The 16,547-nt window shown below is 31.0% G+C and overlaps 1 protein-coding gene and 1 pseudogene across 1 annotated transcript; both read right to left on the bottom strand.

Moving 5' to 3' along the window:
• Positions 1–338: 338 nt before the first annotated feature.
• On the bottom strand, positions 339–3,833 carry LOC120181699 (annotated as a pseudogene).
• A 7,594-nt stretch (positions 3,834–11,427) lies between these two features.
• On the bottom strand, positions 11,428–12,366 carry LOC120181701 (LOB domain-containing protein 37-like). The gene is made up of 2 exons (XM_039186786.1): positions 12,052–12,366; positions 11,428–11,960 (listed from the first exon to the last, which is right to left on the bottom strand). Exons 1-2 carry the CDS (start codon positions 12,233–12,235, stop codon positions 11,467–11,469), a joined length of 678 nt encoding a protein of 225 aa, XP_039042717.1. The 5' UTR covers positions 12,236–12,366; the 3' UTR covers positions 11,428–11,466.
• Positions 12,367–16,547: the final 4,181 nt, after the last annotated feature.

Raw genomic sequence — 16,547 nt, 5'->3', positions numbered from 1 at the left:
TTCTGCTGGGAGACTAACCCACCAAAATCAGGTGTACAACCCGGATTGATCCGGATTAGTCAAGGTAAAATCTTGAAACCTGAAAGAAAAAAAAAACCGACTCTAAAAATGTCAAAAGATCAAAAGGATTACATTGTAAAATTAAAGCATAAATACTTCGTTCTTGAAAGTAACATGCGGTATATATTGAAAATAAAAAGGAAAAACGAAAAAAAAGGGGGAAATTAAATGTATGTATTAAACTCTCAGACAAAGTTACTGAGGCGAATGAAAGTAAATGAGAATTCCACAGCCTTTCAACTGCCTTAACTAACACAGGGAATGGCAGCCACGATATTATAATAAACATTAAACAGCAAATTCATGTCTTACCCCAAATGAGTACGGTTCTGATTTTACAAATGAAATCCTCCCGGGGAATGACTTACTGAGTCCGCATCCTGCTGCTTTCTGCTGCCCTGACTTGTGCAAAGTAAGGATGGGCCTGCAACAAAACGATGTTTTATTCGGACTCGAGTATTGATTGTCGGATTTTTTAGGCTTTTTTCCCTTTATACTTGGGAGGATCATACCCCATATCCATTTCACATTTATATATGAATATAGAGATGTTCACGAAGAAGGGAAAATATAGGAGGAAAGAATATTAGACTTGCCATAGCTTCTCTTGCAGTTGGCCTGTCCTGATGATCATACCGAAGCAACTTATCAAGAAAATAAATTGCCTGAAAATCAAAACAATCAAAGAATTAATATCACTTAAAAGGCATTTAGCTTTGACAGGGCTTGCATTTTTCTGATTTCGTAGATGTTTGTCGAAAGAAGAACATGACCTCCGGGGGAATGAGATGCTGATTATCTGCATTAATGAATTTGGACCAGGGTTTGCGGCTGTGCCAGAAATACAACATATTAATATGTTAATGGATAAATACCAACCATTCCACATTAGTTCAGGGGTTATTATTGTTATCTACACAAGGAACTGCAGGCACCACAGATGCAATGCTATGGTTTGATGTAATCGGTACATTTGTTTATAACTAGCTACAAACTTGAATCCTGAATAGGTTCATGTTTAATGTACCTGCCAACAAGGGCATCAAGTTGAGGATCGAGCTCCAAATGGTATTTGTTGAGATAAGCATTTAACTCATCAGTTCCGAGCACCTGAAGTTACATTACAGAAGTCAAAAGGTTTGTGACATCCACAAACACTGGAAATACTTTGTAAGGAGAAGGCCAAACCTTTTTTTACAAAAAAAAAGTGGTGAAAATACAACTGGTTTGATAGTGCATGTAGAGATGCCCCTGATACCTATACCCCATCAAATGAAAGTCTCAAAGGCTCAAATGTTTAAATCAAAACCTTCAAGGTTAACGCTGCAACTACAAAGAATAGTGGGTGGACAAACAACACTAGGAGGTGCAGAAATGGTTATAAATTGATGCTTTCAAGATAAGATTTTAAAAGCGAGATTGATAATATGAGATGGCTAAGCTGATAAGATACAAGGATAAAGGGTAATACATTGTCCCAGCAGTAGGCAGAAAATGATGGATTATACTAAGCAAAACGCTAACGAGAAAAATAATAGCGAAATTGATCTTCAGCAAAGAATTTAAAAGTTCACAAATTTGAAATAGAAGATTACCTTCGCAATTTTAACTAATTGGTCATGGTTGTCATGGCCATAGAAGAATGGTTCCTTCCGGAATATCTACAAAATAAACAAATATAACAAACATATCAAACGACCTCAATATTCTACTACACGCTGAAATTTGATCTTCCATAAAAAGGTACAAATATTTTAGATCTACAAAAATGGCATGTCTTACCAATTACCATTCCAGCAAACATACAACCAAGGCTCCACATGTCCAGTAAATAGCCATAGTCCTGTAACTCTACAAGAAGCTCGGGCCCTTTAAAGTACCTGAGAAAGGAGAGAAATTTAAATTCACCAAAACTGAATCCATGCCATAAATGGAAACATAAATGGAAGAAACATTCACAAAGCCGTAAATCACTGAAAGAATCTGAGCTCTTTGATAATTTAGATTTGAAACTAATACTTCGAACCTATAACAACAAAAGGAAAGGCAGGTGCATCCTTGAAGGAGTCCAATTAGTGGTTACTCAAAAGAATATTAAATCTAGTACCTATCTAATTTCCCCTAGCTTGGCTCATCAAATTTGTGATAAATTTTGTTTCGATACACCTGTAGTACAAACCAACTTTAGTTTTCAAGGAAAGCCAAATCTAGGTACAAGCACAGAAAGCGTACTGTAAATTAACCCCAAAAGAATTTTATTTTCTTTCAGACATGGATTAATATTTAAGCTCATTTTGTTTTCAATGTTCTGCCATTATGAAGGAATGTCACTCTTGAAAATTAGTCGTATTAGTCTTTGAAACATTACCTAGAAGCCACACGAACATTTTACTCTTTGCCAGGATGGTAAAATTCAGCAAGTCCCCAATCTATCAAGCGAAGTTTGCGCAGCTCATGATCTATCATGACATTTTGAGGCTTGACATCTCTGTGCATTATTCTTGTGAATGACAGTAATCTAAGGCCTACAAAGCAAAGAAATATTTTCCTATCATCCTCTGATGCAAAAATACAAACTAGAAATCCTCATAAAGCTTAAAAAAATTATAAGTCAATAATGGGAAATCAATCAAGAAATGACTAAAACTAGAAACAATCACCAAACAAATACCATGATGGAGTTCATATATGAGTAATCACCAAACATAATGAGTAACTGCATAATGTTACCTTGAGGAGCTCATATATGTAGTAGCGAATATCATAGTCCGTCAAAGTAGGATAGAGAACTTTTAAATCCGTACTGTTGACATGCTCGAATATCAAGCTAGGCGTTTTGGAGTGATGATCCCTCACAATACCAAGAAGCTTAACAATATTTGGCCCACCAAATAGATTCTGAAGGATTTTTATCTCTCTCTTGATCTGCAAACAATAACAATAGAAATATTAGATTTATAAGATTCAAGAATAGGACTTAAATTTTATCTCGTATACGTCTACTGGAAAATTATTCAAATCTCATAGATATAATTAAGTACTACTAACTTTCTTTTTCTTAACAGGCTTGAGGATCTTGATTATACAGCGTTCATTGTTATTGACATCTATGCCTTCAAAGACCTCACGTATTTTCCCCTTTCAACTTTCCGAACAACCTCATAATCATCTTGATCACTAAAATGGAATACAGTAAAACAAAAACATCAGAAAAGAAATTCCAATTCACGCCGATAACAAACCAAATCGAACAGTTAACATTAGGATTACATATAAAAAGCTACAGAAATGCTTTAGATTGGAAGATCCAGTTAATTGAAGGTAATTAAAGATTCTTTAACTCGTATCAGCTGATGAAACCTGGTCCAATTTTGAATTAAACAATGTCGATAACAAAAGTAGTCAAGTATGAAGTATAAACGATAAGACTGAAGGAGCTAATTCTAAGAGTTTACTCCCATTGAACAATGAGGGACTCGTAATCCCAGTACTCCTTCGGACGAAGGACGTTGACGTCAGCATGAACACGAGCTTTGGACATGATTTCACGGCGGTTGGAACGGGAGATCTCGTCCATCTTACAGCTATCGAAACGGTCACCGCCGCGGATAGGAGGTAAGCGACGGTGTCGCAGACTAGCAAGAGGTGGGCTTAAAGTGGACAGCTGGTGGTACGGCAGACGAATTACATGCATACAAGAGGGGCAGTTTTGGCAAAGGAGGTTTTGGCTCTTGAAGTATGGGAGCAGATGGGTTTTAGGCCATTTTAGCTAGCTATGAGCTTAATTGAGCTAAAGATGTGAAAAATATAATTAATAGAAGCGAAATTTAAGTTTAAAATCCAAAAAAAGTACTAAAAACCAAATTATTCTTAGTGTAAAATACACAAATGGTCACTGATTTGTTAGTATGTTTTTGTTTTCCCCCAATGAAGTTTCAAAACTAAAATATTAGTCAACACTATTATTGATTTGTAATAAAATGATCACTCTAGTGTCAATGTTAAAAAAGATTAATATATAGTTTCACTCATGAACTATTGTTAAAACATTAAATATGTCCTTAAAATTGATTTTATATCAAACTTACCCAAAACTTTCTATTTCAAGGTTTTTTTTTTTCAAATAGCCACCACCACCACTACCGTATTCCTCCCTCCTCTCCTCTCCCACCTCATCAGCTGCCAAACCCAAACATAATCGTCTCAACTTAACCCTCTCCCACTCTGAGAAAACACATCGTTGATCGATGTTAATTAAAGATAGCTTATACTTGTATGCATGTTAATTAAAATCATTATTTAAGGACATATTTAATGTTTTAGCAATAATTTAGGAGTGAAATTAAACATTAATCTTTTTTATCGTTGTCACATCATCAATTTAATGGATGATGATGGAGTGATCATTTTATTACAAATAGATAACGTTAGTGACCAATATGTTACTTTTGAAATTTTAGTAGGGAAATAAAAATTTACTCAAACATTAATTATCATTTGTGTAGTTTACCCTTATTTTTATTAAATAAATAAATAAATTGATCTATCTCTACAATTTCATTTTTTTAAAATGAAAATTCAGTTTTATTTTTAAAATATATTTTTTGGTTAAATTTATTCAAAAAATTTATTAACAATTATTATTTTAATTTTAAATTTTAAATTTAGACTAAAATTAAAAAAAAATTATAACTTAGGGAGCCGAGCTGGGAGTTGGACTCTTTATGCATTGGAAATATCTGGGCGTTTTTATTGAAATATCAAGACCATTAATTACTTGTTAGACACACTCTCTCTTAATATTATCGATCTAGCATATTTTCTTTGACAAATCACAAATCACCATTCGCTCCTTCGTAGGATTCTGTCCGAACTGACGTTACGTAAGAAAATGCGCGGATCGTCATCCGCGTCTTCGTTGAACCTTTGACATATACAGAAGGCACGGATAATAAAACGCGGCTCTCATGAAAAATGTTGACATGACGTCACGTGAGAAAACGTGTTTTAATGGACATACCTTCTAAGATCCACATCATCCCTCAAAGCATTTTGAAAAAATATGCTTTAAAAAATTAAAAAATAAAATTATAGAGACTAATATCGTAATTTAATATATATTAGTTCTATGAGTTGAATAATTTAATGTGGTTAACTTATATAAACATATTAAAATATTTAGGTTATGTTTGTAGACAATGTGAGATAAAAGTTAAAATGTGTATTCTTTTCTTGACGATCCGCGCCTTACTTACGTGGCGCTGCCTCGGACATAATCTCGCGAAGATGCAGATGGTGATTTATATTTTGTTAGAAAGAGTGCTAGATAGGTAATATTAATATAGAGTGTGTTTGACTGGTAATTAATGGGTTTGTAGGTGATATTTGGGTAAAAAAAACAAATATCGGTGGGGATATTTGTAGGTAATATTTTGTTAGAAAGAGTGCTAGATAGGTAATATTAATATAGAGTGTGTTTCTTTGGATGAGAATCTGGTGACGCGGCAGTCTTTCTTTGGATATTATATCACAAGAAGATGACACAAATATTCATCGTGATGAATGGGAAATGGGAATAGTTATTTAAGTCATATTTAATAGATTTTAATTTTGATTAATTTAATAAAATTAATTTTTTAATAGTATAAATTACATTTATATATGATTGTTATAACATCATTCTATTTATATACTTTTCATTAGATTTTATTTTATTTAAACATAATATTTTTATATATAAATTCATAGGTTAAATTACACAAATGGTCCCTCAATTATAGTATACTACTTTGTTAAGTCCTTTAACTATTAAAAGTTATAAAATGATCCATTGATTATAAGGTGCTGCTTTTTGAGTCTATCGACTATTAAAAGTTATAAAATGATCATCTGACTTTCTATACGTTTCAAACTTGTTCTTTTTCATTAAAAATATTTATGGTCTTTTGAGCTGGACGCTAATATGTTGATTGAGACATGATAAAATTCGATCCCAAAATCTCAAATGAATTTATAATTCAAACATTTATGGGATCATATTTTATCACATCTCAATCAATATGTTAATGTTTAGCTTAGACGACTGTAAATTTTTTAATGAAAAAGAACAAGTTTAAAATATACAAATAGTCAGATGACCATTTTATAACTTTTAATAGTCGAGGGACTCAACAAAGAAGGTTAATGTTCACCTCAGATGATCGAACAAAATTTAACAAAAAAATGATGAATTTGAAACGTATGAATAGCCAGGTGATCATTTTATAACTATTAATAGTCGAGGAACTCAATAGAACAACATCCTATAGTTGGGAGACTATTTTGTACTTTTAATAGTCGAAAGAGTCAACAAAACAATACTCTATAATCGATAACCATTTATATAGTTTACCTAAACTTATATCAATAAAAGCATATATAAATTTTTATCTTAAAATCAAGTAAAAATATTTTAAGCTCGAATTAAATTAGATGAGAGATAAAAAAAAGTATAATACTGAAACCAAAACTCTACCCCATTTATGTCCATCCTATTCCTACTAATGAATCGAAATAGTAGTAGCCCGAGTCGGAGCTCAATGTTCATGGCTTTAGAATTTTAGGGAAATTCAATGATTAATTACTAAAAAGGAGGATTGAGTCTTATTATAGTTTATAAAATCATGATTATTATATTTTAAAAATAATAATAAATTTTGCATGAACCAAATTACTTTAGTAGTTAAAAGAACGATTGTTATTAAAAGTATCGGGTTCAAGTACCAGTAATTGTAACATTATGTTCTTTCCAAGTAAGAACGAGATCATCTTCTTCTTTCGTCAATCCCCAACCCGCTGCATGTTCATCAAGCATTGTCTCCACTTCCGAAACCCCTTCTTCCCTGAAACCACCTCCTCTAAATTAACTCCGTGTTCCTCATCCGTCGCAACCATCGCCGCTTTCGATTCGACCCTCTCGACCCTTTTACTTGAACTGAAGACCCTTTTACTTGGTCGAATTCCACTTACAAGTTAGAGTTGTTCATAGTAATCCTTCTAAAGATCTTAGCGTCAAACATAAGAATAAATAAAGAAATACTAGATCAAGTTCAAACAAGGAGATCTCATGTATGTTAAGTAACAGATCTCCACACTAGATTTTATAGGGTTAATTATTTTACGGTAAAAAGTAAAAGATTTGTAGTGGATATGATATATATATATATATATATATATATAAGCTTTTATTGGCGGTATGATACTTAATATTAGGGTAAATTATATCATTTTCATTTAAGTTTATTTTCTCCTATTTTACTCGTTGAACTTTTGAATTATTTATGTTTTGATAATTCTGAATTGTTTTATTAATATTTTGGCATGAATTGGTATTTATTATTATAATTAAAATATAAACATAATTTAAAATAAATAATAAAATACATATTTTTATTATTAAAATTAAAACATTTAAAATAATTATTGTCCACCATCGACCACCATTAACCACCATCGGCCTTCGAAACTAGTAGTTGTTCGTTTCCAAATTTCATGAGTCACTTCGTCTTAACTCCTAAGTTCGAATCTGGTGGTTGTTTCAACGAAAAATATTCCAAAACTCGTGAATTTTGACTGGAAAATTTTGGTTTCCTCACTTTCGATCTTATATTTGGGAACTTCGAAGCATGTTCCGACAAAAATGAAAGCCGAGTTTGGACTTAGGGGTCGAGACGAAGCAAACATGAAATTTGGGACCGAACAATCACCATCTTCGGCGGTCGACGATGGTTTACATTATGTTTTCTCATTTTTGATCGGATTTTGAGCATGTTCCGATAAAAGGGAGGTCAGATTCGGACTCAAGGGGTCGAGACATAGCGATTGATAAAATGTGGGACCGAACGGCCACCATCTACGATCTCAACGGTGACGTCCAAAGCCGACGTACAGTGGACCTTCTATTTTTATTTTATATTTTAAATTATTTTTATATTAAATAATAATAAATTATATAATGTGATACTAAAATAATAATAAAATAATTAAGAAATTCCAAAACAGAAATAATTCAAAAGTTTGATATTAAATTAAAAAATTAAAAATACATCGAGTGAAATAAGAGTGAGTAAAATTCAATAAGGAATAATATATTTTATCCTAATATTTTATAATTTTATTATATAATTTTCGATCATGATAAATTTCTTCTTTTCTGCCTATAATTTTTTTCTTATTTAATATTTTTTACATAAAATTTATTCTATTTTCTTATTTTATCTTGTGATTTCTCACTTATCTTATCCAATTTCATAATAATATTTAGTTTATTATAAGAATCCCTTTGGTATCTTTTAGTGAATACGATGTTTAAGCCGTTGAGAATGACCTCTAGTTTCGATTTTTTTCTTTTTATATTTATTTAAAACTAAGTTAGATACTTTTTCAAACATATTTATAATATTTTGTATAATGTATATGTTACATCTCTACTCACATATAAATCAGTGGATATTGAGCATCTAAATGTCTCGATCCTACGTCCTCTATATATTATTATATTAATAATAATATCAATCAAACTAAATTTAATAGACGACGATTTCATAATTGATATCGTTATATTTATATAATATTTACGTAAAATAATAATCCTGAAATATTATATGATAATGTAAATTTTAATTCTCTAAATCATATATAAATATTAAGAAGATGTTGTATCTGTATTATCTTTATACTATTTATCATGTTTTATATTATATGATATTTATTTTCTTCAAATGTAATTTTCGTGTCACATGGATTTTATTAATATATCTTTATTAGAATGATGGCAATTCTCATATGGTGACAAGAATAAACTTATTCATTATCTCTAGGCATGAACACTGAACAGTTAGATTAGATAACGAAGTACTGAATCATGATTAGACATAGAGAAGGAAATATTAATATTGAAGAGTTTTTTTATCATAACTTTTTTTAATAAAACATTATTTGTGGAGTGAGACATTCGTGTTTCGTGTTAAGATAATGTATTTTTTTTGGTACTTTTACTTATTTAAATATTGATATATTTCAATATAATTTTATCATATTAGTTCTCCAACACAACTTATAGAAAATAATGACAATAAAAATTTAAAAAATATATATATTTATAAAAAATTAAAAGTAAAATAATTTTTACACTAAATTCCCCATCTAGGGGCGTGTTTAAGTATGTGTACAGTGCACGGCGACGCAAGATTTCAAAAAATAGGGCCCTCGAAATATAGTATATGCATCAGTTGTTGTCATTAAAAAATAAAAAAAATATATATATAGAGCAGTGGTTATATTATTGGGTCTATGACATTGTTTATTCTAAATTCGAATCTTATTAACAATTAAAATTATTTTTGAGAAGAACAATACAAGTGGACCTACTAAGTGTAATACATCTATAAATTTTTTATTATTTTAAAAAATAAATTTAAGATTTAAAGTTATCTTTACAAGAATTTACACAAGAACTCTGAATACCTAGCCACGCTCTGTCCGCATCTTTCCGCTGCTTCACGCTCCATTCCTGAAGAAATGTATCATTAGGTCTTTGTCTTCATTTTCGGGATTCGTTTAAAAAAAAGGATATTGGTGGTATATTTTTTAATGTGAACTGAAAGTTTATTATGTGTTTCATTTTAGTTTTTTAAATTGCAAATCAGGATGTGCATCATTAGGATAATATTAATTATAGTGATATTATGTAAAAGATCCGGGGGGAAAACTTTTAAACCATTCTTAAACTATTTTTTATTTTTTATGGATAATTACTATATATATATATATGGGTGGTGAAATGGTGACGTGGAACCAATCACTTCCCTTGATATGAGGAAAGGATACCATCAAGTGGGATGGGAATGGGATAGAAGAATTTACACGAAGTTTCTCTTGATTAGAAAGTTTTCTTAAATTATTATATTTTAATTTACTTTAAAAATATATTAAATCATAATTATTCTTAATAGTTTGAGAGTAAAATTTTGCGTGTTTCAACCGACGAAGCTAGTTCTTTCTTATACGCCTCCTTGCATCATCCAAAAGCCGCCTGCCAATGAGTTGTCTGTTAAGCGCCGAAAGGTCCCCCAATGCCGTAAATGAGACGAGATAGATTACGAGTTATTTGAGATTGACTCGATCAAAACTCGATAAATACTCGGATCAAATAGATTCGACTCGAACTCAAGCTCGACTCGAGTTCTTAACGAGACGAAACGAGCTACTTGATATTCGACTCAAAAAGCTCGTGAGCAGCTCGAAAATATAATATATTAAGATTTTATTTTTTTTAGAAATAAATTATTAATAATATTAATATTTATGTATTGATTTTTTTATAAAAAAATATAGTAAGATTTATTGTATTTAAGGTTCATGTTCCAGTTTGAGTTTGAAGCTTCAATCGAGTTAAGTTTAATAATTTTTTTTTTCATTTCGAGCTTTTTCAAGCTGCTCACGAGCTTCAGTTTAGGATTTCGAGTTCGAGTCGAGCTTGAAAATTTTAAGCTCGCGAGTTTTCGAGTCGAGACGAACTCGAACATTGCTCGAGCTCGACTCGGCTCGTTTACATCCCTACCTCCAACAACCCCATTTATTCCAAACAATCAAAATTCTCAAATTTCTTCCTTTAATATTTATTGTGGATAATTACAAGAGAGAAAAAAGAAAGTCCAGAAGTCCATGTTTTTGCCATTACTTTCTAATTTTCTTAGAAAATATATAATGTTTTCATTTATTATAATAATAAAAAATAAACTAATATTCAATTAATAAACCCTATAAGATCCTATCCAAATAATTGGGAGGTAACAAAGGGATGAGACGCGCTAGGTTTGGGATGCGGGGGACACGACACAATGACCCTGGAAGAAAATTTGTGTGGGAGGAGTACAATTTATGTTCTGTAGCTTTGTTGCTTCATAAACTGTTACTATCACTATTATGTAAATTTATTTATTTTAATGATCAATTCTAATTATTAATAATTGTTAGAGATAATAGTATCTATTACATTTATAATAATAACTATTGCAAACGCAAAGAAACTCGAAATTTTGTAATTTAACTGTTATTTCAAAAAGAAATTAAAAATAATAAATGAAAATAAACTATGATTTATTCATCAACCAAATGAAAAAAGAAAAACGAAGAACACAATTTAATGATAAAAAACATGATTCTGTACATACTCATTTTCTCTCCCACGCACAGTTTTTACAGTACTGAAACAAATAAAAAGAGAGGAATCATATGCCGGTAATTTACGGGCTCTCCCCGGAAAATGAATTTTCCGGGAAAACGTGCCCCCAAAAATAATCTAACCCCCAAATCATTTCAACGTTAGATTCACCGGAAAAAGAAAAATCTCTCTTTATTTTCTCTTTAAACAAACAAGTTTAGTAACTTCCCATCATCTGCGAGCCTTCTTTCAAAGCACGTAGCCGTCGTGACAGATTCCTCCGAGTTCATAGACGGAGTCCCCGGCCGGTTATTATCCGCCATTTGGTTTCCTTTAAAATTTGGAGCCAGGCAAAGATCCAGATCGGACGGCTGTGATTTCTTCAACTCGTTCATGGTTTTACGCTTATGTGATGAAACCTTAGATCTTGAACTGGAAAACCGACAGTTGGAGTTCAAACTCGTCACCGTTTCTTGCAGCTTCCACATGTCCTCCGTACCCGCTGCTTCGGATGCTTCATTACATTCCGATGTCGGAGCCATGAATTCCGGTATCGGCCGTAGAGTTCCGCCACGGAGAACGGTTTCGACCGCCGCTTGACAAATATGCCAGTTCCCGGTCCATAGAAGCCCGACAGCTCCATTCACGGGATTCACCGTTCTACCGCAGGCTTCGAACAACAGCGACTGGAACAAAGCTGGTTGGAAGTTCCATCACCAGAACTTGAGAACACATAAAATGAAAAAAAAAAACCCAATAATGTAAAGAAAGGAAATTAGTGGCAATACCAGGGCGTTGAGATTCAGGAACGGCGGAAATGAAAGACATGAGACCAGCGCGGCCGAAGAACTTGGCGACAAAAACGGTGGCGAAGCCCTGTGATTCGAGATTATCGATCCATTGTAGACATGGACGTAGAACACAAGTGTCGCTGCATCCTTTTCGTAAGACTCGACACCCGTTGCAACTCATGAATATATCCCAAAGCTTTTTCAAGGTTCAGGTCGTTGGGTTGACGAAGCTGATACTTGGATTTCAAGCAACAGGGAAGAAGATAAAAATGGCTTCTAAGGGAAAACGATAGAGAGAGAGAGCCGGAGAGGGATTTGAAACAGGGAAGTGATAAATAAGGGTTTTAAAGTGGAAAACTAAGAAGGCTAAACTCTGAAACTAAGGGGTGTTTAGACGAGGGAAGGTGAGATTTTAAAGTGATAAATAAGGGATTATCGGTATTTTGGATTAAAATACTCTTAAATTATTTTAGATTTACAAAAAAAATCTATAATTAAAATTTTATATGAAGTTCAAGGGTTTAAATAAAATTTTACACTTTCATTAATTTTGTAAAAAATATATAAATATTATGAATTTAATTTTTTTAAAGAAAAATATATAAATATTTTTCAACTTGTAATATTATACAAATATATAATAAGGATAATTTGGTCAAATATACAATAAGAATAATTTGGTCAAATATACATTCCAATAATCTTTTATTTTTTTAACCAAATACGGTAATCTTACAGTTCTGCTAAGCCAACCAAACAGAAAATACAATATTCCCAGTAATTCTATTCCCTGGTAATCTTATATTCATACTGATAATCTTATATTCCGTGAATCAAACGCCCTAAGGGTTCAATTAGTTTGGTAGTGAGTGGTGCGTTTATTAGGTAACAATACTTCAGCTTTCCACTGCAATTTTGAATAAAAATTAGGTTAAATTCTTCTATTAAACTCTACATTACGTGTAAAGAATGGATTAAATTAAAGTACATAAATAAAACCTGTGATTAATATATAATTTATGAACTAATGGTTGAATTTGATATAAAAAAAATATGGTTGATTTACATTAATAATTTGTTTTTTTCCAATGCATCAAAAAAAGAACTCATCTGTTAAAAAATGTTAACTGAATTTAAAAAATTATGTTAAGATTTATTAGAACATACTTCTGTTCAACTTAAATAATTGTGAAATGAAAAATCAGCGGAAAATGATTTTTTAAGAAAGCAAGATGAATTAATATTAATTATTAGTCACATTTAATAAAAAAATATCTTGACCTTTTTATTTGCTTCAACCCTTGTTATAGGAGGTGAAGTGTGAGTACTATTTAAGGTAATAAGGTCTGTTTGTTCTGAGTAATATTATATTATCTTTAACAATATATTTTAAAATAATATTATTCTGTTTATTTTCTAATATTGTTTAATAAAATAATATAAAATTACTAAAAATGAGCATTGTTTAAGAATATAAAGATTCAAAAACTTAAGGTTTGATTTAATTTTTTATTTCTCGGGAACCGTTGAGTGCAATGGAGGAAGAGAAAGAGATTAGATTCCTCGGCCGCAAGCGGCTCCGTGTTTCCGCGGCTGGTTGTCGCTCCACCCTTGGATTAAGGGAATTTATTTTTTTTAAAAAGAGAAAAATAGACTTTTTAGGGCTATATGGCAATATGAATGGCAAACGGGTATAATTTTGTGGATTTCGTAATGTATCCGTTCTAATTGGGGTGGGGATGGATATAATTTTAGTGGGTAGTGGTCGGGTGTGGATTTAGAAAGTGGTACCCATCGCGGGTAGTGGGCGGGTGATGGGTTTGAGACCTTACTCGCCCCGCATCCGCTCGCCCCACATCCGCCCGCCCCACATCTGCCCGCACACTAAATACCTTTTAAATTTTCGACCATTATAAATTTAGGTATAATTTTAAAGACTAATTTATAAATCTTAATATTGTATAAGATATATGATGTCAGGCGGGTCTAGTCGGGTACGTCTCCAGTTGTGTAGTGGGTGTGGGGTTAGATTTGAAAATGTACCCGCGAGGACGAGGGGTGGATTTGAATTTTTTTTTAGAAACTAATCATTGAGGATTTTGCAAGAGATTAGGAGACATAAGACTCATTAATAGTGTAATTAAAACGTTAATAATTGTTAATTAAAATTTAAAATTAACATATCAAATAATTCTTTAAAAATTACATTAAAATATGCAATATCAAAGTATATCAAACTTATAATATATTGATTCGATAACCTATTAAGTGGTAGTGGTTAAATAATGTATTGTTCTCCTTAGAGATCATGAATTCAAACAATTACAAAATGTGTGCACGTTATCAACAGTTAAGAAAATTTTTTAACGATATTATTTTATAATCACCTTACTCAATTAAAATATATATATCGACTCAAAAATTGGTTCAAATTTTAATATGGGTAGTTATGGGCGGGCGATATCATTAGGTGTTAGCCATGCTTTTATTGTGAAGGAATGTACAATGTAACCAATAAATCATGACATCCCTTAGGCATTGTTATAAACTCATACATCACAACTAATTCATGTAATTATTTAGGATTTGCTTTTAATATTTATTTTCTTACTAATAAATACTTCAATCTTTCAATTCATGCAATTGATATGTCACGATCACAAGAATTTCGTGTATCTAAATTATGAAATTTAACCTTTTTTAGATTAATGTGAATCAAAACTTAGGGGTTGTTTGTTTACTTCAGAATGATTAAGTGCTAAATTATTCAAATGCTGAATAATTCAGAGGCTCTGTATGAATTAGCTCTGAATGTGACATGTTGTTTGATAATGGCTCTGAATCATTCAGAATGTACTTCTGTGCTGAATCAGTCAGCACTGAATCATTCAGAGGTGAGAAACAAACAGTCTGAATGCTAAACGGTTCAACATTCAACGCTGAATGGTTCCATTCACAGCCAAACAAAGAGCCTCTTAGTTTAATAATAAGGTTAAGGGATAGAGAATTTTAGTATTCAAATCTCATTGCGTATAACTATCATGGCTGATATCAAAAGAGTAAAAGAAATTTAAAATATAGTTTTTTTTCTGTTAATTATTTTTAGTTTTTCTTCTAGGTTTTACCTTATTTTTCTTTCTTTTTTCTTAGTCGTCTTTAGTCTCTTTTCTTATTTATCTTTGTGATCGACAACGACATCAATCTTGGTGCTGATCGTCAACCACCAACCTTTGGAAGTCTGCCTATATGACATAATTTTCTCTGTCTTTATGACACGTTTTCAGTCGTTTAATCGTTATTTTCTTTTAGCCTTTTTTTCTCTCCAGGTTGGATTTGACTTTGCCACTACTGAACAAGATGATGCTTTATTTATTATCATGATGATCTTATCTGCTTTGGATCATCATATTTGATTTAGATATGCGATTTTGTGTTCACGAATAGTATTTTTCACGTTGCTCAATTCTGATTTATGCTTTGACAGTGGCCTCTCAATAGCTTATTACATTTTGTGGTTCGTTTGCATATGCGGTCAGATATGTTTGTATCTATCTTTTATCCGAGTTTATTTGGTTAGGTTTTTTGCCCTTCTCCTTGTATGATCCTTGTGATCTTAAGCGTATAATTTTCTAGTGTTTAGAAAAATACTTTTATTATGTATTTAGTTTATGATTATAATTATAAATAGTTATTATAATTTAAATATTTTTTTACTTTTTAATAAAATTAACGAATTCTAACAAATATATATATATATATATATATAAATTTTTTCTTACCCGAAATAACTTTATATATATTGTCCAAGTGAATGAACCTACTTTATTCATGTAACAACCTTATCTTCACTATTATTCTTTTCGCTATTTAGATCTGGTAATCGATCAGAAATGACATATAATATAGTTTGAACTTATCCTTGATTAGGCATGGACGAATTTTTAGCTATCAATGTGGATCAGACATTTAAAAGTTTATATTTGAATTTGGTTCGATTTTAATTTTAATCTAATTTAATCTAATTTAATTTAATAAAATATAATACAAATACAATTTGATTTTATATTTTTAATAATAAATTTAATGTTTTCCCCACAATATTAATAATGAATAAATATAAAAAATAAAAAATGTTTTACTAAATATATTGAAAAAATCATTTAAATACGATTTATTTTTTTTAATATTTTTTAATCTCTGACTTTAAATAATGTTACTTTTAAAAAAGATGTGAATTCAATCAATTATATTTACGTAGTATATAGATATGTGTATTGACAATGTACCGAAAAAATATAAATAAATATTATTTTATAACCGATATATGTTATTAGAAAAATTATGTATTCATAATATTTTCAAAAATGCAATCACATATTTATGGCAATTGGCAAATTATAGTTATCAGTGGGAGCTGAGAGTCAGTGATATGAGAAGGAGCCTATAGTGAACCTCGACAATAAACATCAATTTCATCGTTTATATAATGTTTT

Source organism: Hibiscus syriacus, unplaced genomic scaffold (genome assembly GCF_006381635.1).
Source record: "Hibiscus syriacus cultivar Baekdansim isolate YM2019G1 unplaced genomic scaffold, ASM638163v2 tig00112530_pilon, whole genome shotgun sequence".
Lineage (NCBI taxonomy): Eukaryota > Viridiplantae > Streptophyta > Magnoliopsida > Malvales > Malvaceae > Hibiscus > Hibiscus syriacus.
Note: the sequence above shows the minus strand (reverse complement) of the source record. Positions and strands in the feature narration are given on the sequence as shown.